At 38.4% G+C, this 25,676-nt stretch overlaps 1 protein-coding gene across 18 annotated transcripts in view; it reads right to left on the bottom strand.

Annotated features, from left to right (window-relative positions):
* The window catches only part of VPS13B (vacuolar protein sorting 13 homolog B), an 897,698-nt gene that overhangs the window by 843,342 nt on the left and 28,680 nt on the right, over positions 1-25,676 (bottom strand). For all 18 annotated transcript variants that reach the window (XM_063642860.1, XM_055286878.2, XM_063642862.1 and 15 more), the window contains exon 3: positions 25,431-25,574. In XM_063642860.1, coding sequence (XP_063498930.1) covers positions 25,431-25,574 — 144 coding nt within the window. The remainder of the gene's footprint in view (positions 1-25,430; positions 25,575-25,676) is intronic.

Raw genomic sequence — 25,676 nt, 5'->3', positions numbered from 1 at the left:
CCTTCCTTACACCTTATACAAAAATTAATTCAAGATGGATTAAAGACTTACATGTTAGACCTAAAACCATAAAAACCCTAGAAAAAAACCTAGGCAATACCATTGAGGACATAGGCATGGGCAAGGACTTCATGTCTAAAACACCAAAAGCAATGGCAACAAAAGCCAAAATTGACAAATGGGATCTAATTAAACTAAAGAGCTTCTGCACAGCAAAAGAAACTACCATCAGAGTGAACAGGCATCCTACAGAATGGGAGAAAATTTTTGCAACCTACTCATCTGACAAAGGGTTAATATCTAGAATCTACAATGAACTCAAACAAGTTTACAAGAAAAAAACAACCTCATCAAAAAGTGGGCGAAGGATATGAACAGACACTTCTCAAAAGAAGACATTTATGCAGCCAAAAAACACGTGAAGGAATGCTCATTATCACTGGCCATCAGAGAAATGCAAATCAAAACCACAGTGAGATACCATCTCACACCAGTTAGAATGGCCATCATTAAAAAGTCAGGAAACAATAGGTGCTGGAGAGGATGTGGAGAAATAGGAACACTTCTACACTGTTGGTGGGACTGTAAACTAGTTCAACCATTGTGGAAATCAGTGTGGCGATTCCTCAGAGATCTAGAACTAGAAATACCATTTGACCCAGCCATCCCATTACTGGGTATATACCCAAAGGATTATAAATCATGCTGCTACAAAGACACATGCACACATATGTTTATTGCAGCACTATTCACAATGGCAAAGACTTGGAACCAACCCAAATGTCCATCAATGACAGACTGGATTAAGAAAATGTGGCACATGTACACCATGGAATACTATGCAGCCATAAAAAAGGATGAGTTCATGTCCTTTGTAGGGACATGGATGAAACTGGAAACCATCATTCTCAGTAAGCTATCACAAGGACAAAAAGCCAAACACCGCATGTTCTCACTCATAGGTGGGAATTGAACAATGAGAACACATGGACACAGGAAGGGGAACATCACACACCAGGGCCTGTTGTGGGTTGGGGGCCTGTTGTGGGGTTGGGGGACGGGGGAGGGAAGCATTTGGAGATACACCTAATGTTAAATGACGAGTTAATGGGTGCAGCACACCAACATGGCACATGTATACATATGTAACAAACCTGCACATTGTGCATATGTACCCTACAACTTAAAGTACAATAAAAGAAAAAATAGTCTTTGAAGCTTTTAGATTTCCAATAAAAAGAAAAAAGGATTTCTACTTCTGATAAAGGCTGACTAGATAAAACCATTGAGGATGGGGGAGAACACAAAATACTAGCAATAACGTAAAAAAAGAGAAAAATTTTAACCAGACTCAAAGCATTTAGTCAGATTGAGAAAGTGGCCATGCAAAAGATGTAACACCTGGCAAAGGCAGATGAGGAATAAAGAGAACTGAAAATGGTCATGTAAGGATGGGAGACTGTTACCAAGCTCAGCACTTAAAACCAGTAACTGAGTGAAGCCCCAGTTTTGAAGGAGGCAGAAAAAACTTACTGCCAACCACTGCCTAGAATTTAACATGAAGGTACATAGAAAGGGTGTCAGAAGTAAACAAACCTCATGAAAAAGGAAATAAGCAATGCTTTGCTATCACCCAATACAGCAATGCAAGAGCCTTGAACTGTCAAGGTAAGACTGGATTCTAGACTATAGACCATAGGAAGTAACTATAAAACTAACAATGAGCAGAGGAAGGGCTTGAGTAAGACAAGAAGAAGATGGTGAAATAGAGAGATAATGACCTTTCTGTTAAAAATAACCTTACAAACCACCATTCTAAAGCACACGAAGAAATCTAATGCTAAGACAGCTAAGGAAATCAACAAAATTAAGTCACAGTAAAATTAATCTTCTAGAACAGGCTTAAACAATCTTACAACAATTGTGTTTAGGATTCTCAGAGATACTTGAATAGTATCTATGCAAACAAACACAAAATATAAAGTAAGTGGGGAAATTACCTCCACCCCACATTATGATTTATTTTAGAACCATAATAATTTAAACAAGCCAATGGAACAGAGGAGAGCCCAGAAACAGATCTTGATATATATGGATACATGGAATATGACACAGGTAGCATTATAAATCAGAGGGGAAGAGAAAGAATTCAAATGGTACGGGAAGAACCAGTTAGACATATAAAGTGCCATACCTTACACTATACAGGAAAACAAACCCCACTGATTGAAAGATATAAATTAAAAAATAAAGGTTTAAAATTACTACAAGAAACCATAGGAAATTTTATTACGACCACAGGTCAGTTGAAAATTTCACATGAAACAAAAAAGCAAAAAATACAAAAGCAAAACCAGAAAAATCCAACTTTATTAAGACAAAAATAAGCTATTCTACACAAAAGACACACTAAAGAAAGTTAAAGGAAAATCCAAAGTGACAGAATATATTTGCAATACACCTAATACGCAATAAAATTAAGTATCCTGAATAATGACCCCTGCAGTAAGAAAAAGACAAAATAAAAGAAACATTAATGTTATATATAATTTATATGATATATAATATACAATATAATACACAAGTATATATTTACACATTATTAATTATAATATGATACATTATTAACATAAGAAAACTAAAATAACTTGAACAGGCAACTTTTTAAAAATGAAAACCACTTTTTTGTTGTTTTTTTTGAGATGGAGTTTCGCTCTTGTTGCCCAGGCTGGAGTGCAGGGGCGCCATCTCGGCTCACCACAACCTCCGCCTCCCAGGTTCAAGTGATTCTCCTGCCTCAGCCTCCTGGAAAACCACTTTTTATGATAAAAATGTAAGTAAAAATGATAATGAGCTAACATTTCAAAACCACTCAACTGGCAAAATTCAAGTATGAAACTATCAAATATTGATTTCACTGTAGACAAATAGAAATTCTCTTACAGTGTAACCTACAGAACAATTTTATATTAAGTGGGAAAATCAATGTACATAAACTTTAACTCAACAATCCACTTTAAAACTCTAAAATCTATATACAAGGAGAAATTTAAAAAATTCATAGTAGGATCATTAATATTCATTAAATACTATACTATACAGCAGTTAACATTTATAAACTAGAGTAAAATATCAACATGGATAGCATGCCAACCAGGGCCTGGGTATCAACCTGCTCTGTCCACATCCACCGCAACCACATTCTATTTTGGGGAGGTGGGAGTAAGGACAGGACTAGCCCACCGAAACTGCCACCACAGCCACAGGTGTCATCTAGAGGCCTGGGAATTGATCTGCCCCAACCTGCTGTCATTGATAATTAGACACACCATGATGGGGGCCTGACAACAAAACCACCCCACCTGCCACCACCACTTGCACACACCATCCAGGAATCAAAGGACAGGCACACCCAACCCACTGTTACTGCCATCAAAACACACCATCTGGGGCCTGGGGATCAACCCATCCAAACTGTGGGAACAGACCAGCCGTGCCCACCAACATTGCCTATGCCCATTCTCCAGGGTCCTGGAAACTGACTCACCACACCTGGCACCCGATATCTGGGAGCCTGGAGATTGATCCTACCGGCCTGCCACTGCCAGAACCACCCATACACACCTTCCAGCAGCCGGAGGATGAATCTGCCCAGACAGCCACCTTTACCATGTGCACTATCTGGGGGCCTAGACAGAGACCCACTGTGGCCACTGCTGGCACCAGCATGCATCTCCCAGGGGCCTATATACCAACTTGCTCAGTTTGCCACTATCACCAGCACTCACCTATGCATACCACCTAGGGGATTGGGGATGGGCCACCCAGCCTGACACCACTGCTGGCCTGCCACTGGAGACCCAATGGTTGGCCTGCCACCGCTATTGCTACCACCAATGCCATCACACTGCCCAAGACTCTGAGGACCCACCAGACTGAACATACCACTTCTACCTCTGGCACGCAGAAAAGCTGCCTGGACGATCAAAGATTGGCCCATCTAGACCCATCACCACAATCACCTGCATATGCCACACAGGGGGCCAAGGACTGTCATGCCCAGCCCATTACTGCCACCAGTGGTGCCTGAGAACTAGTCTGCCTGTCTTCCTCCTCCCAAGAAAAAGCCACACCAAAGCCTTTACCTAAGAACCACAGCCTAAGCCACTGGGGAAATCAGACAAGACTAATCCTGATTACAACCAAAGAAATCATGTAGACTATACTACTTCACCCACCAAGAATCAAAGACAAAGCACCCTACAAAAGCAACATAATAGATGCATCTATAAGAAAAAAAGTCTTTCCCAACAAAAGACAATCCACAAAACTAGAAGAAGTGAACGGTACACTAGATGCACAAATATCAACATAAAGACACAAGAAACATAAAAAAGCAGGGAAACATGACACCTCCAAGGCAACACACTAATTCTCTAGTGACAGATCCAAAGAAAAAGGAAAAAGAATTTGAAATGATAACAAAGAGTCTCAGTGAGAAACAAGAGAAAACATATAAATAATACAAGGTTATAAGAAAAAAATTCATGAATCAGAAATTCAAAAGAGATAGATGTCATTAAAAAAAAATCAAACAAAATCCCAGAACTGAAGAACTCAATGAATAAAATAAAAAATGCAACTGAGCACTTCAACAATAGAATAGATCAAGCAACAGAAAGAATTTCTAAACTTGAAGACAAGTCTTTTAAGATAACTTTTTTCTTTTTTAAAAATCTAACTAGATTTTAGAGAATTCAGAAAATTTTAGAAAATCCAGAAGGAAATGAGATGGGTAAAAGCATAGAAAACCTAATTAATGAAATAATAGCTGAAAACTTCCAACTCCTGCAAGAGCCATACAAATTTCAATACAGGAAGCTCAAGAACCCCAAATAGATTCTACCAGAAAAAGTCCTCCAAGGTACATTATACTCAAGCTATCAAAATCAAGGACACAGAGAGAATTCTAAAAATAGTGAGAGAAAAGTGTCAACACACATATAAAGAAATCCCCACTAGACTAAAATTACAATTCTAAGCAGAAACCTTAAGACCAGGAGAGAATGAGATAATATATTCAAAGTATTAAAAGAAAAAAAATGCCCACCAAGAAAACTATTTCCAGCAAAGTGCTATTCAAAAATGAAAGAGCAGGCCAGGCACGGGGACCCCAGCTTGTAATCCCAGCTCTTTGGGAGGCCGAGGCAAGCAGATCACCTGAAGTTGGGAGTTCAAGACTAGCCTGACCAACATGGAGAAACCCTGTCTCTACTAAAAGTACAAAAAGTTAGCCAGGCGTGGTGCCATGTTCCTGTAATCTCAGTTACTCGGGAGGCTGAGGCAAGTGAATCACTTGAACCTGGGAGGTGGAGGCTGCAGTGAGCTGAGATTGCGCCATTGCACTCCAACCTGGCAACAAGAGTGAAACTCCTTTCAAAAAAAAAAATGAAAGAGCAGTAACATCTTTCCAAGAGAAGGAAAAACTGAGGGAATTCATTACCACTAAACCACCCTAAAAGAAAAGCTTAGGGGAGTCCTACATCTAGAAGTGAAAGAATAATATCCACCATCATGAAAACACATGAAAGTATAAAACTCACTGGTAGAGCAGATACACAAAAGAGAAAGAGAAAGGAACCAAACATTACAAATACAGAAAAACACCAAACCACAAAAATAAACAATGAAAAAGGAACAAAGGATATAGAAAACAACCGGAAAACAATTAATAAAATGACAGAAATAAGTCCTCACCTATAAATAATAACCTTGAATGTAACTAAGTTCCCCTGATAAAAGATATAGACTGGCTTAATGAATTTTTAAAAAAAGAGAAAAAGACCAAACTGTATGCTGCCTATAAATAACCCACTTCAACTGCAAATACACATAGACTAAAAGTACAGGAATGGAAAAAGATGTCACATATAAACAAAAACCAAAAGCAAACAGAAGTAGCTACACCTAGATGAGATAAAACAGACTTTAAATGAAAAACTGCAAAAAAAAAAAAGACAAAGTCATTAATTATAAAAGGATCAATTCAGCAAGAAGATATAACAATTCTAAATATATATGCATCTAATACCAGAATGCTCAGATATACAAAGCAGATATTATTAGCTCTAAAGGGAGAGAGAGCTCCAATACAATAACAGTGGGGGATTTGAATACCCCACTCTCAGCATGGGACATATCATCCACATGGAAAACCAACCAAAAAAATCAGATGTAAACTGCACTATAAGCCAAACGGACTTAACAGATATTTACAGAACATTTCATCCAACAGTGTAAAATGCACATTCTACTCATCAGCACATAAAACATTCTCCAGTGTAAATCATATATTAGGGCACAAAGTAAGTCTCAGCAAATTTTTAAAAATCAAAATCATGTCAAATATGTTCTCAGACTGCAAGAATAAAACTAGAAATCAGTAACAAGAGGAACATTGGAAACTGTACAAATACAGACAAATCAAACAACATGCTCCTGAAAGATCAATGACTCCATTAATAAAGTAATTTAAAACATTAAAAAATTTCATGAAACAAAAATAGAAATACAACATACGAAAACTCATGAGATACAAGAAAAGCGATACTAAGAGGAAAGTTTATAGCAATAAACGCCTACATCAAAAAAGTAGAAAGATTTCCAAAAAACCACCTAATGATGACTCTCAAGAAACCAGAAAAGGAAAAACCAACAAAAAGCTAGCACAAGGAAAGAAACAATAAAGATCAGAGCAGAAATAACTAGAGACTAAACAATATACATGATCAATGAAATAAAGTTAGCTTTTTGAAAAGATAAAATCAATAGACTTTTAGCTAGACTAACCATGTTAAAAGGAGCAAAGACCCAAATGAACAAAATCACAAACAAAATGGCGACATTACAACTGATACTACAAAATGACAAAGGGTCACTAGAGACTATAATAAACAACTGTATACTAACAAACTTAAAAACCTAAAGGAAATGAAATTCCTGAACACATACAACCTATTGAGACTGAACCAGAAAGAAACAGAAAACCTGAACAGACCAATTGATATAGCTTGGGAATTTGGCCCCTCAATGTAATCCCCAGTGTTGGAGGTGGGGGCCTGGTGAGAGGTGACTGGATCATGGGGAAAGACTGCTCATTAATGGTTTGAAACTGTACCCTTGGAATTATCCTTGCAATAGTGGGTTCTTGCAAGATCTGAGTTTTTAAAAGTGCGTGGTACCTCCCCAGCACTCTCTCTTACTCCTGCTCTCACCATGTGACATGCCTGTCCCTTCTTCACCTTCTGCTATGAGTAAAAGCTCCCTGAGACCGCCCCAGAAGCTAGGCAGATGCCGGTTACATGAGTATACAGTCTGCAGAACTGTGAGCAAATTAAATCTCTTTTCATTATAAATTACCTAGTCTCAGGTACTCCTTTATAACATTGGAAGAATAGCATAACACATCAATAATGTGTAACAAGATTCAATCAGTAGTAAAAACTCTCCCTAAAAAGAAAAGCCCAGGATGAAATGGCTTTACTGCTACATTTACCAAGTTCACAAGGAAGAACCAATTCTTAAACTATTCCAAAAAATTGATGAGAAGGGAATGCTTACTAACTCATTCTACAAGGCCAGGATTACTCTAACACCAAAACCAGACAAGAACACAACAACAATTAAAAAACTGCAGGCCAGGAGTGGTGGCTCACACCTATAATCCCAGCACTTTGGGAGGCAGAGGCAGGCTGATCACTTGAGGTCAGGAGTTCGAGACCGGCCTGACCAACATGGTGAAACCCTGTCTCTACCAAAAAATACAAAAATTAGCCAGGTGTGGTGGCACACACCTGTAGTCCCAGCCACTCAGGAGACTGAGGCAGGAGAATTGTGGGAACCTGGGAGGCAGATGTTGCAGTGAGCTGCGATTGCACCACTGCACTCCAGCCTAAGCAACAGAGTAACATCTTGTCTCAAAAACAAACAATAACAACAAAATACCTGCAAGCCATTATCCATGAGGAATATAGATTTAAAATCCTCAACAAAATACAAATCAACTGAACCCAACAACAAATAAGCATCATAATATACTATAATCAGGTAGGTTTTTTTTTTTTTTTTTCTTTGAGACGGAGTCTCACTGTGTCACCCAGGCTGGAGTGCAGTGGTGCGATCTCGGCTCACTGCAAGCTCTGCCTTCCCGGTTTCACACCATTCTCCTAATCAGGTAGGATTTATTTAAGGGATGAAAGGAGGATTCAACATACACAAATCAATAAACATGATACAACACATTAACAGAATCAAGACAAAAACCATATGATCATCTAATTGGTGCTAAAAATGCATTTGATAAAATCCAACATATCTTCATGATAAAACCTCGCAACAAATTAGGGATAGAAGGAACACACCTCAACATAATAAAGGCCATATACGACAAACCCACAGCTACTATCATACTGAAATGAGAAAAACTGAAAGGCTTTCAAGGATGCCCATTTTCACCATTCTTACTCAACACAGTGCAGAAGGTCCCAGCCAGAGCTATCAGGCAAAATAAAGACAGCTGGGCATGGTGGCTCACACCTGTAATCCCAGTACTTTGGGAGGCCAAGGTGGGAGGACTTGAGCCCAGTAGTTTGAGGCCAGCCTGGGCAATATAGGGAGATTCTATCTCTACAAAAAATAAAAAAATTAGCCAGGCCTGGTGGCACACACCTGTGGTCCCAGCTACTTGGAAGCCTCAGAATGGAGGATCACTTGAGTCAGGGAGGTTGAGGCTGCAGTGGGCCCTGATCACACCACTGCACTCCAGCATGGGGGAAACAGAGTGAAATCTTACGACCAAAAAAAAAGAAGAAAGAAAGAAACAAAAAATAAAAGAAAGAAAAGAAAGTCCCGGGTTTCTGCACCAAAAAAAAAAAGAAAGAAAAGAAAAGAAAGAAAATCCAAATGGAAAGGAGAAAGTTAAACTGCTCCGCTTTGCAGACAACATGATCTTATATACAGAAAAACCTAGACTGCCAGAAAGCTCTTAAATCTGATAAATTCAGTGCAGGATAGAAAATCAACATAGAAAAATCAGCAGTATCTCCACACACCAAAAACGGTCTGAAAAAGAACTCAAGAAAGCAATGCCATTTACAATAGCTACAAAAAAATTAAATACCTAAGAATAAATTTAACAGAAAAGGTAAAAAATAACTCTACAATAAAAACTACAAAACACTCATGAAACAGAAAAGGATACAAATGAAAAGACATCCTATGTTCATAGATTAGAGGGATTAATATTGTTAAAAATGGCCATATTGCCCAAAGCAATCTACAGGTTCAATGCAACTCCTATTGAAATACCAATGACATTCTTCATTGAAATAGAAAAGACAGTCCTAAAATTAATCTGGAACTACAAAAGACTCTGAATAGCCAAAGTACTGGGTGAGACCCAGTGCTGTGCTGGCATCAGGTGTGACCCAGCGCATTCCCAGGTGTGGTGGCCACAGGGAGAGGCTCCTCCTGCTTGATGGAAGGAGAGGAAGGGTAAAGGGGACTTTGTCTTGCTGCCTGGGTAGCCTGAGCAAAAAGAACAAACCTACAGGCATCACGCTGTCTTTGAAATATACTACAAAGCTATTATTACCAAAATAGCACAATATTGGTATAAAAACAGACATACAGGCCAATGAAACAGAAAAGAGAACCCAGAAATAAATCCACGTATTTACAGCCACCTGATTTTTGACAAAGGAACCAAGAACACACATTGGGGAAAGGACATCCTCTAAAATAAATGGTGCAGTGAAACTGAATATCCACACGCACAACAATGAAACTGGAAGCCTATCTCCCAACTCATACAAAAATCAACTCAAAATGGATTAAAGACTTAATCTTAAGACCTGAAACTATAAAACTATTAAAACTAAAAGAAAATGGGAGAAACACCTCAGAACACTCATCTAGGCAAAGATTTTATGGTTATGACCTCAAAAGCCCAAACAATAAAAACAGAAATACACGAATAGTATTATGTTAAACCACCCAGCCAGGGGAGTGCCTGTATCACCTCGACCCTGCACCCCCGGCCCCACCCGCCAAACAAGCTCCCAGGAGACACTCCTGCCTTAGGCTTGAGGAGGGGAGAGGAGAGGGGAAAGTAAAGAGCTCTTTGTCATACAACTTGGATGCCCTCAACCACAGTAGCACAGGGCATCAGGAAGAGTTCTGAGGCCTCCATTCCAGGCCCTAGCTGCCAGATAACATTGCTAGACCATCCTGGGCCAGAAAAAAACCCACTACCTTTAAGGGAAGGAACCAGTCTTGGCAGGATTCATAACGTGCTGACTAAGGAGCCCTTGGGCAGTGGATAAACACCAGCAGTAATCAGGTAGTACTCACCGTGAGTCTAGGGTGAGACCCAGTGCTGTGCTGGCATCAGGTGTGACCCAGCGCATTCCCAGCTGTGGTGGCCACAGCGAGAGGCTCCTCCTGCTTGATGGAAGGAGAGGAAGGGTAAAGGGGACTTTGTCTTGCTGCCTGGGTACACCAGCTCAACCACAAAATCGCAGAACACCAAGAAGGCTGCTAGGGCCCCAACTCCAGACCCTGGCTTCTGGATGGCATTTGTGGGCCTGTCCTGGGCCAGAGGGGAGCCCACTGCCCTAAAGAGACAGAACCAGGCCTGGGAGCAATCACCACAAGCTGACTGACAAACCTTTGGCCCCTGAATGAACACCAGTGGTAGCCATGCAGTATTCACTGCAGACCTGGGTTGATGATGGCCGCAATGAGAGTCTCCTGCTTCTGAAAAGGAGAGGAAAGAGTGGGAAGAACTTTGTCTTGTGGCTTGGGTGCCAGCTCAGCTGCAGTAGAATAGAACACCAAGCAGATTTCTAAGATTCCCAGACTCTAGGCTCTGGCTCCTAGATGACATTTCTAGACCCACCCTGGGCTACAGGAGAACTTGCCACTCTGAAGGGAAAGACATAAGTATGGCTGGATTTTCCACTTGCTGCCAAAAGAGCCTGTGCCTTAAATGAACAACAACAGTAGCCACACAGTGGTCACTGCAGGCCTTAGGCAAGACCCAGTGATATGCTGGCTTCAGGTCTGACCCAACGAGTCATAGTGGTGGTGGCCACATGGATGCTTGTGTCACCTTTTTCCCAGCCTGAAGCAATTCAGCATGGAGCTGAGTAATCCAGGGTATTCTCTGCCTGGTAATCCAGGAAATTCTCTTGGACCTTACTCAAGATCACAAAGGCAATACAAGTCTACAAGAGTCACAGCGTTACTAGGCTTCAGGTGCCCCCAATGCGATACAACTGCAGCAACCAAAGACTTAGATCACAACACTCACTTAGACACTTGGAAAGCCTTCCCAAGAAGGACGGGTACAAACAAGCCCAGACTGTGAAAACTACAATAAACACCTAACTCTTCAATGCCCAGAAACCAACAAACATCCACAGGCATCAAAGCCATACAGCAAAACATGACCTCACCAAACAAACCAAATGAAGTACCAATGACCAATCCTGAAGAGACAGAGATAGGAGACCTTTCAGACAGAGAACCTAAAATACCTATTTTTAAGCTCAAGGAACTTCAAGATAACAGAGAGAAGGAAGTCAGAATCCTATCAGATAAATTTAACAAAGATTAAAATAATTTTTGAAAATCAAGCAGAAATTCTGGATCTGAAAAATTCAATTGACATACTGAAGAACCTCTCAACGGCAAAATTAATCAAGTAGAAGAAAGAATTAGTTAGACTGAAAACAGGCTATTTGAAAATATACACAGGAGACAAAAAAAAGAATAATAAAGACTGAAGCACACCCACAAGATCTCGAAATAATACTCAATGACATAATAGTTTGAACAATAAATACAGTATGCAGAAGGAGAACACTAAGAAATAAAATTCAAGAAAAGAAGGTAATGTAGACAGTGGAGAGGAAACCTATAGATAATATATGTCTCTGAAGGGGAGTATCAGAAAAACAAAAAACAAAGAGAAAAAAATTAACTTTTACTACTTATTTACTTCTGTACCGTTCGAATTATTTTGCAACAAGCATTACTTTCATGGCAGCCATAAGCAGTCAAATACTTAATCTCACGCAGTTGTAATTAATTTCAATCAGTATGAAATTGGAACTGTTCTAGAAAACTCAGGATATAATTCCCAAACTATGTACTATAATACAAAGAAAGAATTAAAGTTTTCACAGAAAAATTTCATGCATCCATTCCAAAACACTTCAAAATATTTAACTGACTGGATAGAAAAATTCTTAGTACTTTAGGATGTTAATAACCTACTAACAGGACATAACAGATCACATATTTTAAGATAATCGAAGAACTAAAAAAAATTTCATGGAGCCAGGTGCTTTGGCTGACGTCTATAATCCCAGCACTTTGGGAGGCTGAGGCAGGAGGACTGCATGAGCCCAGGATTTCAAGACAAGCCTAGGGAACCCAATGAGACCCAGTCTCTACCAAAAAATTAAAAATTAAAAAAATTAGCTGGGCATGGTGGTGCATGCCTATAGCCCTAGCTACTTGGGACGCCGTGGCGGGGGGATCGCTTGAGCCCAGCAGTTTGAGGCTGCAGAGATCTGTGACTGTGCCACCACACTCCTGCGTTGGTGGACAGAGCAAGATCTTGTCTAGAATTTTTTTTAAAAACCTTAAAACTTTTTTAAAACATTTAATTAAAACAATTAAAAATTCATGGAAAAAGGAGCAGGAGAATTTTTTTCAAATGTAGTTAGAATTTTTAAAAGTAAACTATATGCGCTCTAAAGTTTTCTGCCAATACTCTTCCAATCTCCTTCTCAAGTTCAGCACACTGAATATAACATCCTCTCTTAGGCCATTCTGAATATAATTTCCAAGAATCATAACCCTGAATGGTAGTGATAATTTACTCAGTAATAGTAGATCATTCTGTCATTCTCAGATCAACCTACTGTGAAGTCTAGACATGTGTAAATATCTGTGTATACAGATGCATACATACACAAATTATTAGAAAATGTATGTGCACATATATACACACATACTCTAATAATTTATTAGATACCTACATACTCTAATAATTGACAAACATCATTATTAATTTGTTCTTGTGTCTCTCAATCACAAAATGACTCCTTTTCTTTTGAGACATGCTCTCGTTCTGTCACCAAGACTGGCAGTGGTGTGATCACAGCTCACAGCAGTATCAACCTTCCAGGCTCAATCCATCTGCCGGCCTCAGCCTTCAGAGTAGCTGGGACTAAAGGCTTGTGCCACCAAGCCCAGCTAATTTTTGTACTGTTTTGTAGAGAAGGAGTTTGACCATGTTGCCCCAGCAGGTCTCTAACTCCTGGACTCAGGCAATCTGCCCACCTCAGGCTCCCAATGTGCAGGGATTACAGGAGTGAGCCACCATACCCAGCCTGACTCCATTTATTTAAGGGCTCAAATTATGTAGGTATTATGTTATCAAAATATCTGCTAATTTAACACTGAATAATACTTCATCTTTCTTAATTGTCTGTTTCTACATAAAGCCAAAGTAAATATACACAATAACTATCTTGTCTACACTGAAAATGTCAACTCCCTGATATCAGTAACTGCAAGCTTTCTAAATTTTAGCAATTAACAACATGCAAATTCCTATAGCAATCTAGAAAAATTATATAATTTTTAAATTATTTTATGCTTTTACTTTTAATAGAATTAAATGTCACTTTTAAATGATCATATACTTTAAAATAAGAATAGGCAAACTTTCTGTAAAGGGCCAGACAATAAATATTTTAGGCTTGCAAGCCATTTAGGCTTTATCAGAATAATACCGTTTGGCTCTGTGTACCAACCCAAATTTCATCTAGAATTGTAGTTCCCACATATCGAATGAGGGACCTGGTGGGAGGTGACTGGATCATGGGGGTGGTTTCCCCCATGCTGTTCTCGTGATAGTGAGTGAGTTCTCATGAGATTTAATGGCCTTTAAAGTGTGGCATTCCCCCACCTCTGCTGCCACCTAAGATGTGCCCTGCTTTCCCTTCGCCTTCTGCCATAATTGTAAGTTTTCTGAGGCCTCCCCAGCAATGCAGAACTGTGAGTCAATTAAACCTTTTCTTTATAAATTACCCAGTCTCAGGTAGTTCTCTATAGCAGTGTGAAAACGGACTAATACATGCAACTTCTCAATTCTGCCATTGAAGCATGAAAGCAACCAAACACAATATTTATACAAGTAAAAGTGGCTGTGTTGCAAAAAACTTTTATTTACAAAAACAGGCAGTGATCCCATGGGGCATAGTTTGATTACCCCTACTCTAAATCATCTGTCTTTATAAAAAATTTACAGAATAAACTATATAACCTATAAATGCTTTGTAACCTAATGATTTCATTATAAAAAGCGAAAAGTTCAGACCACAAATATGTCTGAATTATAAGAAAATCTATAAAACAGATAGGGAAGAAAAAAAGCACAAAATTTATGCTTGGCAAAAGTACTGCAAAGAAGTACTGCAAAGAAGACAAGGTATTTCTTCTGTTATTCCTTAACAGTTCTAATGAAACACTAAAGGGTTAATAAAAGAAAGGAAAGGAAAGGAAGTATCTGTAACAAAATGGGCTGAAGAAGATTCCAGAGGCTCAAGGAAGAAGAAAAATATAAATATTTCAGAAAATAAATAATACACGTAAGAGCTACATAATATAAAATAGCATATTCCAAACATATGCAAAAGTAAAAGGCAAAATCTAGCCAACATGATAAAGATCTAAAAGTGTCATGGGAAAACAACGGGAGCATGGGAGGAAAAAACAGGAAATATCTTCTAATCACATATAATTCCAAAACAACAAACTCCGGGAGTATTCAATGTGTAAGAGGAAAAGAATGCATTTCAGATAAATTTGCAGTAAAGCACAAAAGAATTTTCTCAATAATACTTTTGATGCCAACTGAGATTTTAAAGACTTTAAAGAATTGAAGTAAAGGTTAAAAGGGTTAAATTATATATTACACTATTAGCAAGCATAATATTTATAGATTCTTGTTGCTGTTGTGTCCAAGGCATTCCAAAATTTATGGATTTTTTTAATTATACTTTAAGTTCTAGGATACATGTGCACAACGTGCAGGTTTGTTACATAGGCATACATGTGCCATGTTGTTTTGCTGCACCCATTAACTCATCATTTACATTAGGTATTTCTCCTAATGCTATCCCTCCCCCTGCCCCCCACACCATGACAGGACCCGGGGTATGATGTTCCCCGCCCTGTGTCCAAGTGTTCTCATTGTTCAGTTCCCACCTATGAGTGAGATCATGCAGTGTTTGGTTTTCTATCCTTGTGATGGTTTGCTCAGAATGATGGTTTCCAGCTTCATCCATGTCCCTACAAAGGACATGAACTCATCCTTTTTTATGGCTGCACAGTATTCCATGGTGTATATGTGCCACATTTTCTTAATCCAGTCTATCATTGATAGACATTTGGGTTGGTTCCAAGTCTTTGCTATTGTGAATACTGCCGCAATAAGCATACGTGTGCATGTGTCTTTATGGTAGAATGATTTATATTCTTTTGGGTATATACCTAGTAACGGGATTGCTGGGTCAAATGGTATTTCCAGTTCTAGATCCTTCATGAATAGCCACACTGTCTTCCACAATGGTTGAACTAGTTTACACTCCCACCAACACTGTAAAAGTGTTCCTATTTCTACACATCCTCTCCAGCATCTGTTGTTTCCTGACTTTTTACTGACTGCCATTCTAACTGGTGTGAGATGGTATCTCATTGTTGTTTTCATTTGCATTTCTCTGATGACCAGTGATGATGAGCATTTTTTCATGTGTCTGTTGGCTACATAGATGTCTTCTTTTGAGAAGTGTCTGTCCTTTGACCAGTTTTTGATGGGGTTGTTTTTTTCTTGTAAATTTGTTTAAGTTCTTTGCAGATTCTAGATACTAGACCTTTGTCAGATGGGTAGATTGCAAAAATTTTCTCCTATTCTGTAGGTTGCCTGTTCACTCTGATAGTAGTTTCTTTTGCTGTGCAGAAGCTCTTTAGCTTAATTAGATCCCGTTTGTCTATTTTGGCCTTTGCTGCCATTACTTTTGGTGTTTTAGACATGAAGTCCTTGACCATGCCTATGGCCTGAATGGTATTGCCTAGGTTTCCTTCTAGGGTTTTTGTGGTTTTAGGTGTAACGTGTAAGTCTTTAATCCATCTTGAATTAATTTTTGTATAAGGTGTAAGGAAGGGATCCAGTTTCAGCTTTCTACATCTGGCTAGCCAGTTTTCCCAGCACCATTTATTATATAGGGAATCCTTTCCCCATTGCTTGTTTTTGTCAGGTTTGTCAAAGATCAGATGGTTGTAGATGTGTGGTGTTATTTCTGAGGCCTCCATTCTGTTCCATTGGTCTATATATCTGTTTTGGTAGCAGTACCATGCTGTTTTGGTTACTGTAGCCTTGTAGTATAGTTTGAAGTCAGGTAGCGTGATGCCTTCAGCTTTGCTCTTTTGGCTTAGGACTGACATGGCAATGTGGGCTCTTTTTTGGTTCCATATGAACTTTAAAGTAGTTTTTTCCAATTCTGTGAAGAAAGTCATTGGTAGCTTGATGGGGATGGCATTGAATCTATAAATTACCTTGAGCAGTATGGCCATTTTCATAATATTGATTCTTCCTATCTGTGAGCATGGAATGTTCTTCCATTTGTTCGTGTCCTCTTTTATTTCATTGAGCAGTGGTTTGTAGTTCTCCTTGAAGAGGTCCTTCACATCCCTTGTAAGTTGGATTCCTAGGTATTTATTCTCTTAGAAGCAATTGTGAATGGGAGTTCACTCATGATTTGGCTCTCTGTTATTGGTGTATAGGAATGTTTGTGATTTTTGCACATTGATTTTGTATCCTGAGACTTTGCTGAAGTTGCTTATCAGCATAAGGAGATTTTGGGCTGAGATGATGGGGTTTTCTAAATATACAATCATGTCATCTGCAAACAGGGACAATTTGACTTCTTCTTTTCCTAATTGAATACACTTTCTTTCTTTCTCTTGCCTGATTGCCCTGGCCAGAACTTCCAACACTATATTGAACAGGAGTGGTGAGAGAGGGCATCCCTGTGTTGTGCCGGTTTTCAAAGGGAATGCTTCCAGTTTTTGCCCATTCAGTATGATACTGCCTGTGGGTTTGTCACAAATAGCTCTTGAGATACATTCCATCAATACCTAGTTTATTGAGAGTTTTTAGCATGAAGGGCTGTTAAATTTTGTTGAAGGCCTTTTCAGTATCTATTGAGATGATCATGTGGTTTTTGTCTTTGGTTCTGTTTATGTGATGGATTATGTTTATTGATTTGCATATGTTGAACCAGCCTTGCATCCCAGGGATGAAGCTGACTTGATCGTGGTGGATAAGCTTTTTGATGTGCTGCTGGATTCGGTTTGCCAGTATTTTATTGAGGATTTTCGCCATCGATGTTCATTCAAGGATATCAACCTGAAATTCTCTTTTTTTGTTGTGTTTCTGCCAGGCTTTGGTATCAGGATGATGCTGGCCTCATAAAATCAGTTAGAGAGGATTCCTCTTTTTCTATTGTTTGGAACAGTTTCAGAAAGAATGGTATCAGCTCCTCTTTCTACGTCTGATAGAATTCAGCTGTGCATCCATCTGGTCCTGGACTTTTTTTGGCTGGCAGTCTACTAATTATTGCCTCAGTTTCAGAGCCTGTTATTGGTCTATTCGGAGATTCAACTTCTTCCTGGTTTTTTGGTCTTGGGAGGGTGTATGTGTCCAGGAATTTATCCATTTCTTCTAGATTTTCTAGTTTATTTGTGTAGAGGTGTTTATAGTATTCTCTGATGGTAGTTTGTATTTCTGTGGGATTGGTGGTGATATCCCCTTTATCATTTTGTATTGCGTCTATTTGATTCTTCTCTGTTGTCTTCTTTACTAGTCTTGCTAGCAGTCTATCTATTTTGTTGATCTTTTCAAAAAACCAGCTCCTGGATTTATTGATTTTTTGAAGCGTTTTTTATGTCTCTATCTCCTTCAGTTCTGCTCTGATCTTACTTATTTCTTGCCTTCTGCTAGCTTTTGAATTTCTTTGCTCTTGCTTCTCTAGTTCTTTTCATTGTGATGTTATGGTGTCCATTTTAGATCTTTCCTGCTTTCTCTTGTGGGCATTTAGTGCTATAAATTTCCCTCTACACACTTCTTTAAACGTGTCCCAGAGATTCTGGTATATTGTGTCTTTGTTCCCCTTTGTTTCAAAGAACATCTGTATTTCTACGTTCATTTCATTATTTACCCAGTAGTCATTCAGGAGCAGGTCGTTCAGTTTCCATGTAGTTGTGTGATTTTGAGTTTCTTCATCCTGAGTTCTAATTTGATTGCACTGTGGTCTGAGAGACAGTTAGTTGTGATTTCTGTTCTTTTACATTTGCTGAGGAGTGCTTTACTTCTGACTATGTGGTCAATTTTGGAATAAGTGTGATGTGGTGCTGAGAAGAACGTATAGTGTGTTGATTTGGGGTGGAGAGTTCTGTAGATGTCTATTAGGTCCACTTGGTACAGAGCTGAGTTCAATTCCTGGATATCCTTGTTAACTTTAACTTTCTGTCTCATTGATCTGTCTAATATTGACAGTGGGGTGTTAAAGTCTGCCATTATTATTGTGTGGGAATCTAAGTCTCTTTGTAGCTTTCTAAGGACTTGCTTTATGAATCTGGGTGCTCCTGGGTGCTCCTGTGTATATTTAGGATACTTAGCTCTTGTTGTTGAATTGATCCCTTTACCATTATTTAATGGTCTTCTTTGTCTCTTTTGATCTTTGTTGGTTTAAACCCTGTTTTATCAGAGACTAGAATTGCAACCACTGCTTTTTTTTGTTTTTCATTTGCTTGGTAGATCTTCCTCTATCCCTTTATTTTGTGCCTATGTGTGTCTCTGCACATGAGATGAGTCTCCTGAATACAGCACACTGATGGGTCCTGACTCTTTATCCAATTTGCCAGTCTGTGTTTTTTGCTGGTTTTTTGTTGTTTTTTTTTTTTTTTTTTGAGACAGAGTCTCAGTCTGTTGCCCAGGCTGGAGTGCAGTGGCACGACCTCGGCTCACGCACACTCTGCCTCCCAGGTTCACGCCATTCTCCTGCCTCAGCCTATTGAGTAGCTGGGACTACAGGCACCAGCCAACATACCCAGCTAATTTTTTGTATTTTTAGTAGAGACGTGGTCTCATCATGTTAGCAAGGATGGTCTCGATCTCCTGACCTCGTGATCCGCCCACCTCCCTCCCAAAGTGCTTGGATTACAGGTGTGAGCCACCACGCCTGGACCCAGTCTGTGTCTTTTAATTGAGTCATTGAGCCCATTTACATTTAAGGTTAATATTGTTATGTGTGAATTTGATTCTGTCATTATGATGTTAGCTGGTTATTTTGCTTGTTAGTTGATGCAGTTTCTTCCTAGCCTTGATGGTCTTTACAATTTGGTATGTTTTTGCAGTGGCTGGTACCATTCCTTTCCATGTTTAGTGCTTCTTTCAGGAACTCCTGCAAGGCAGGCCTGATGGTGACAAAATCTCTCAGCATTGCTTGTCTGTAAAGGATTTTATTTCTCCTTCACTTATGAAGCTTAGTTTTGCTGGATATGAAATTCTGGGTTGAAAATTCTTTTCCTTAAGAATGTTGAATATTGGCCCCCACTCTCTTCTGGCTTGTAGAGTTTCTGCCGAGAGATCAGCTGTTAGTCTGATGGGCTTCCCTTTGTGGGTAACCCGACCTTTCTCTCTGGCTGCCCTTAACATTTTTTCCTTCATTTCAACCTTGGTGAATCTGACAATTATGTGTCTTGGGGTTGCTCTTCTCGAAGAGTATCTTGGTGCTGTTCTCTATATTTCCTCAATTTGAATGTTGGCCTGCCTTGCTAGGTTGGGGAAGTTCTCCTGTATAATATCCTGAAGAGTGTTTTCCAAATTGCTTCCATTCTCCCCATCACTTTCAGGTACACTAATCAAACATAGATTTGGTTTTTTCACATAGTCCCATATTTCATGAAGGCGTTGTTCATTTCTTTTTACTCTCTTTTCTCTAAGCTTCTCTTCTCACTTTAATTCATTAATTTGATCTTCAATCACTGCTACCCTTTCTTCAACTTGATCGAATCAGCTATTGAAGCTTGTGCATGTGTCACATAGTTCTCGTGCCATGGTTTTGAGCTCCATCAGGTCATTTAAGGTCTTCTCTATACTGTTTATTCTAGTTAGCCATTCGTCTAATCTTTTTACAAGGTTTTTGGCTTCCTTGCAATGGATTAAACCATCCTCCTTTAGCTTGGAGAATTTTGTTATCACCCACCTTCTGAAGCCTAATTCTGCCAGCTCCTCAAAGTCATTCCCGGTCCAGCTTTGTTCCGTTGCTGGCGAGGAGCTACGATCCTTTGGGGAAGAAGAGGCGCTCTGGTTTTTAGAACTTTCAGCTTTCTTCTCTGGTTTCTCCTCATCTTTGTGGTTTTCTCTACCTTTGGTCTTTGATGTTGGTGACCTACAGATGGAGTTTTGGTGTGGATGTCCTTTTTGTTGATGTTGATGTTATTCCTTTCTGTTTGTTAGTTTTCCTTCTTTTTCCTTCTAACAGTCAGGTCCCTCAGCTGCAGGTCTGTTGGAGTTTGCTGGAGGTTCACTCCAGACCCTGTTTGCCTGGGTATCACCAGCGAAGGCTGCAGAACAGAAAATATTGCTCAACAGCAAATATTGCTGCCTGATCCTTCCTCTGGAAGCTCCATCCCAGAGGGGCACCTGCCTGTATGAGGTGTCAGTTGGCCCCTAATGGGAGGTGTCTCCCAGTTAAGCTACACAGGGGTCAGGGACCCACTTGAGGAGGCAGTCTGTCTGTTCTCTGAGTTCAAACACCATGCTGGGAAAACCAGTGCTCTTCAGAGCTGTCAGACAGGGACGTTTAAGTCTGAAGAAGTTTCTACTGCCTTTTGTTCAGCTATGCCCTGTCCCCAGAGGTGGAGTCTACAGAGGCAACAGGCCTTGCTGAGCTGTGGTTGTCTCCATCCGGTTCAAGCTTCCCTGGCTGCTTTGTTTACCTACTCAAGCCTTTATTTCCTGCTGCCTTGCAGGTAGATCTCAGACTGCTGTGCTAGCAGTGAGCTAGCACTACAACCATCTGATCTTTGACAAACCTGACAAAAACAAGCAATGGGGAAAGGATTCCCTATTTAATAAATGAGGCTGGGAAAACTGGCTAGCCATATGTAGAAAGCTGAAACTGGATCCCTTCCTTACACCTTATACAAAAATTAATTCAAGATGGATTAAAGACTTACACGTTAGACCAAAACCACAAAAACCCTAGAAGAAAACCTAGGTAATACCATTCAGGACATAGGCATGGGCAAGGACTTCATGTCTAAAACACCAAAAGCAATGGCAACAAAAGCCAAAATTGACAAATGGGATCTAATTAAACTAAAGAGCTTCTGCACAGCAAAAGAAACTACCATCAGAGTGAACAGGCATCCTACAGAATGGGAGAAAATTTTCACAACCTACTCATCTGACAAAGGGCTAAGATCCAGAATCTACAATGAACTCAAACAAATTTACAAGAAAAAAACAAACAACCCCATCAAAAAGTGGGTGAAGGATATGAACAGACACTTCTCAAAAGAAGACATTTATGCAGCCAAAAAACACATGCAAAAATGCTCAACATCACTGGCCATCAGAGAAATGCAAATCGAAACCACAATGAGATACCATCTCACACCAGTTAGAATGGCCATCATTAAAAAGTCAGGAAACAACAAGTGCTGGAGAGGATGTGGAGAAATAGGAACACTTTTACACTGTTGGTAGGACTGTAAACTATTTCAACCATTGTGGAAGTCAGTGTGGCAATTCCTCAGGGACCTAGAACTAGAAATACCATTTGACCCAGCCATACCATTACTGGGTATATATCCAAAGGATTATAAATCATGCTACTATAAAAATACATGGACACGTATGTTTATTGCGGCACTATTCACAATAGCAAAGACTTGGAACCAACCCAAATGTCCAATAACGATAGACTGGATTAAGAAAATGTGGCACATATACACCATGGAATACTATGCAGCCGTAAAAAATGATGAGTTCATGTCCTTTGTAGGGATATGGATGAAACTGGAAACCGTCATTCTCAGCAAACTATCGCAGGGACAAAAAACCAAACACCACATGTTCTCACTCATAGGTGGGAATTGAACAATGAGAACGCATGGACACATGAAGGGGAACATCACACCCTGGGGACTGTTGTGGGGTAGGGGCAGGGGGGAGGGATAGCATTAGGAGATATACCTAATGCTAAATGACGAGTTAATGGGTGCAGCACACCAATATGGCACATGTATACATATGTAACAAACCTGCATATTGTGCACATGTACCCTAAAAGTTAAAGTATAATAATAATAAAATTTTAAAGAAAGAATATCTACTAGTAAAAAAAAAAAAAAGAAAAAGGAGAGGAGTACATAGTTAAATGGAAGTTACTAATAATGTTTTAGTTCTTGAGTCATGTTAACAAGTATTTATTAGATTAGCATGGACATGATGTGTCATGAATCAAAAACTGTGTATCTGAAATCAAAAACAGGATAAACAGTTTACAAGTAGTAACTCTGCAAGATTTAAAAGTGAGGGCAATGACTGACATAGATACGTCTCTCAGAGTGAATAGGAAATCGTTAACACCTATTTCATGAGTGAAGTTTCAATATATTTTTAAAAATTCAGAGTAAACATCAAGATGGACTTTATTTTACCTAACACAACAACTTGGACACTTTGTCATCCTAAAAATCTCTATAAGTAAAACTGATTGTAAAGATATGTTAAGGCAGTATATTAAAACCATGACCACTAAAATCACAATCATTATGAATCTCTTTTTCTAAGTGTCTTTTGCTGAGATTATATAAATATTTTAGCAATGCTTTTCAGTGCAGTAGAGAGCAGACAACCAACAAATGTTGGTAGAATTAAATTGACCTTCACAAACAAGACATGCCTTCTTATCAAGGCATTTAACAAAATCTTATTTTTGGAATGATCTTATCTGATTTAAGCCTCATATTCCTACCTTTTAATCATACTTCAATACATTCCTATATATAATAGTTTTTTTAACAGATTCATATCTTTGAGTACCTATAACTCTAAAAGGCCCCTTCACTGAACCTACCATTCCAACCCCAATTTTATTTAGAAAATATGTCTTTTCTTCGTGGTGATTCTACAATGTAATAACTTGAAATAATTTGAATATAAACTTATTCAGTTTTACTAGTACCTGCATAATTTTCAGCTTAATTACATACTATACTAATCAAAGCTTAAAACAGGAAAATAAACTATTTTAAAATCTGTTTCATCTACAATGTTTTCACTCAAAATTTAATTCCAATCACTAGCATAAACCCAAGCATTACTCTCCAGAGGTGTACACTGCTAAATAATTTGTCCAAATGTCAACTGCAATTTTCAAAAATCCTCTCTAACCCAAAATTTTAAACATCTGTAAAAAATACTTGTTTTGAGAGTGGTTTACATTCATGACATTTAACCTTTTGCTGTACAAACCACAAAATTCAAGTCTCAAATAGCATGCAAGCAGGAAATCTGATCATTCCTGCAGTAGCCATCTGCATAGTCCAATATCAAGTATTAGTTATAGGTTGCACTAAGTCATGTGTTACAAGTCTTTTTCTGCAGCCTCTATAATTAGTTGTAATTTGCCTCTGTTAAAATGTGTTTCTTAAGGGACATCTGGCCTTGAAACTTCCACCTTCTGAATGAAAAAATACTTAGTGTCTGGATTTTTTTTTCTCTTTTAATATGGAACACTGCATGGGTGGTATAACCAAGTCCAGACTTTGAAAAAAAATAAATTCCAAGAAAAGATAATAATTAAGAACCATTTAAGTATTACCAACTATAAATGTAAAGTAAAACTTTGTTGTAACTATCCAGAGATTTCTAAATTAATCTCTCAAATATTAGAAGTTCACAAAGTAACTTTTCATTTTCATGAAAATATAACATTGGTCTATTAACTTCTAGAAACTATATTAAGTTAAATTGGATAATACATGTTTGGAATCAAAGATTTCACAAATGGAAAAAAGATCTGAGTCCAGTGGGTTGATATGACACTCAAAGCATCCACTTAAAATAGGAAATAATTTTAACAGTTCATACATAACCCTAACTTCACAAAGATTAAAGTTACATTTAGAATATGTTCAACTTACAGACTCATGTGAAGTCATTTTAATAATACTTATCAATTTACTTGATTATAGCCAATCTTCCTTAAAACTAAAAGTTAAATGTTAAGTGGGTGCTTAAAAAAAAAAAAAAAAAAAAAAAAAACCTAATAAAAATGAATGACAGACACACTACTCTTCTGCAAGGTGAAAGTGGAAACATTCTCCACAATAAGCTATGGTTCTGACCTATTTTGCTTTCCTAGATTGGAAAATTTTTGGTAGAAACTCTTTAAAATCAATATTACATCTGCAAAAAAACACTAGCAAGAAATGTAAGATGGGTCAGAGAAGAAATAAATAAATCCGAAAAAAGAAAAAATCAGTTTCTTATACCAAAACTTCAAAAACAATTATAAAATTTGGTGTAAATATCTTTTCATCTTCCCAAAAAATAACCTGAGAAATTCCCTTCAGATTTAGAAAAATTATGTAAAGAAAAAATTCATACAGGTCCTTTGCAAAAATCTAAAAATGTTAATGTAAAAATCAGACACAATTAGGCTGCACTTTCATTGTAGATGTAAGTAATAAGCAACCTGCATGGTCCCTAGTAGAGCTATGACAAAGTAAGTAAAATCTGTATGAAAACAACCTTTACATACTTTATTCAAATTTAAAAACGACTTTGCAAATAGTCATGTCACTTAAACAGGCATATACAAATTAAAGGCCAGGCACGGTGGCTCATGCCTGTAATCCCAGCACTTTGGGAGGCCAAGGTGGGCAGATCACGAGGTCAAGAGATCAAGACCGTCCTGGCCAACATGGTGAAACCTCTTCTCTACTAAAAATATAAAAATTAGCTGGGCATGGTGGCACACACAGGCTGAGGCAGGAAAATCGCTTGAACTCGGGAGGAGGAGGTTGCAGTGAGCCGAGATTGCACCACTGCACTCCAGCCTGGTGACAGAGCGAGACTCTATCTCAAAAAAAAAAAAAAAAATTAAGTATATAAGCTATGTTTATGTAACAGTTGACATATTTGAAAAGGTAAAGAAATGTCAAATACTACTAAAATTAGTTAACATAAACAACTTGGTTCAATAATTTCTTACCTGTATCCCATCTTTAAGTTTCAAAATGCATTCCATAGTATTGATGGTAATTACCACTGGTTCTGAACCCAGTTTTGTCCATGGTACATGAATCCTCAATTCATGAATATGTCCACTTAAAAAAGTGAATGGTAATTTCAGTTCCTTAAAACACAAAACATTACATAAAAGTTAGTAAGTGCTTAATATTTATTATAATATGCAGATTCCTTTTTTAAAAAATAAAATTTCCAACACAAGAATATT

This window comes from Symphalangus syndactylus, chromosome 7, assembly GCF_028878055.3.
Source record: "Symphalangus syndactylus isolate Jambi chromosome 7, NHGRI_mSymSyn1-v2.1_pri, whole genome shotgun sequence".
Taxonomy (NCBI): Eukaryota; Metazoa; Chordata; class Mammalia; order Primates; family Hylobatidae; genus Symphalangus; species Symphalangus syndactylus.
This window is presented reverse-complemented; position numbering and strand designations above follow the sequence as displayed.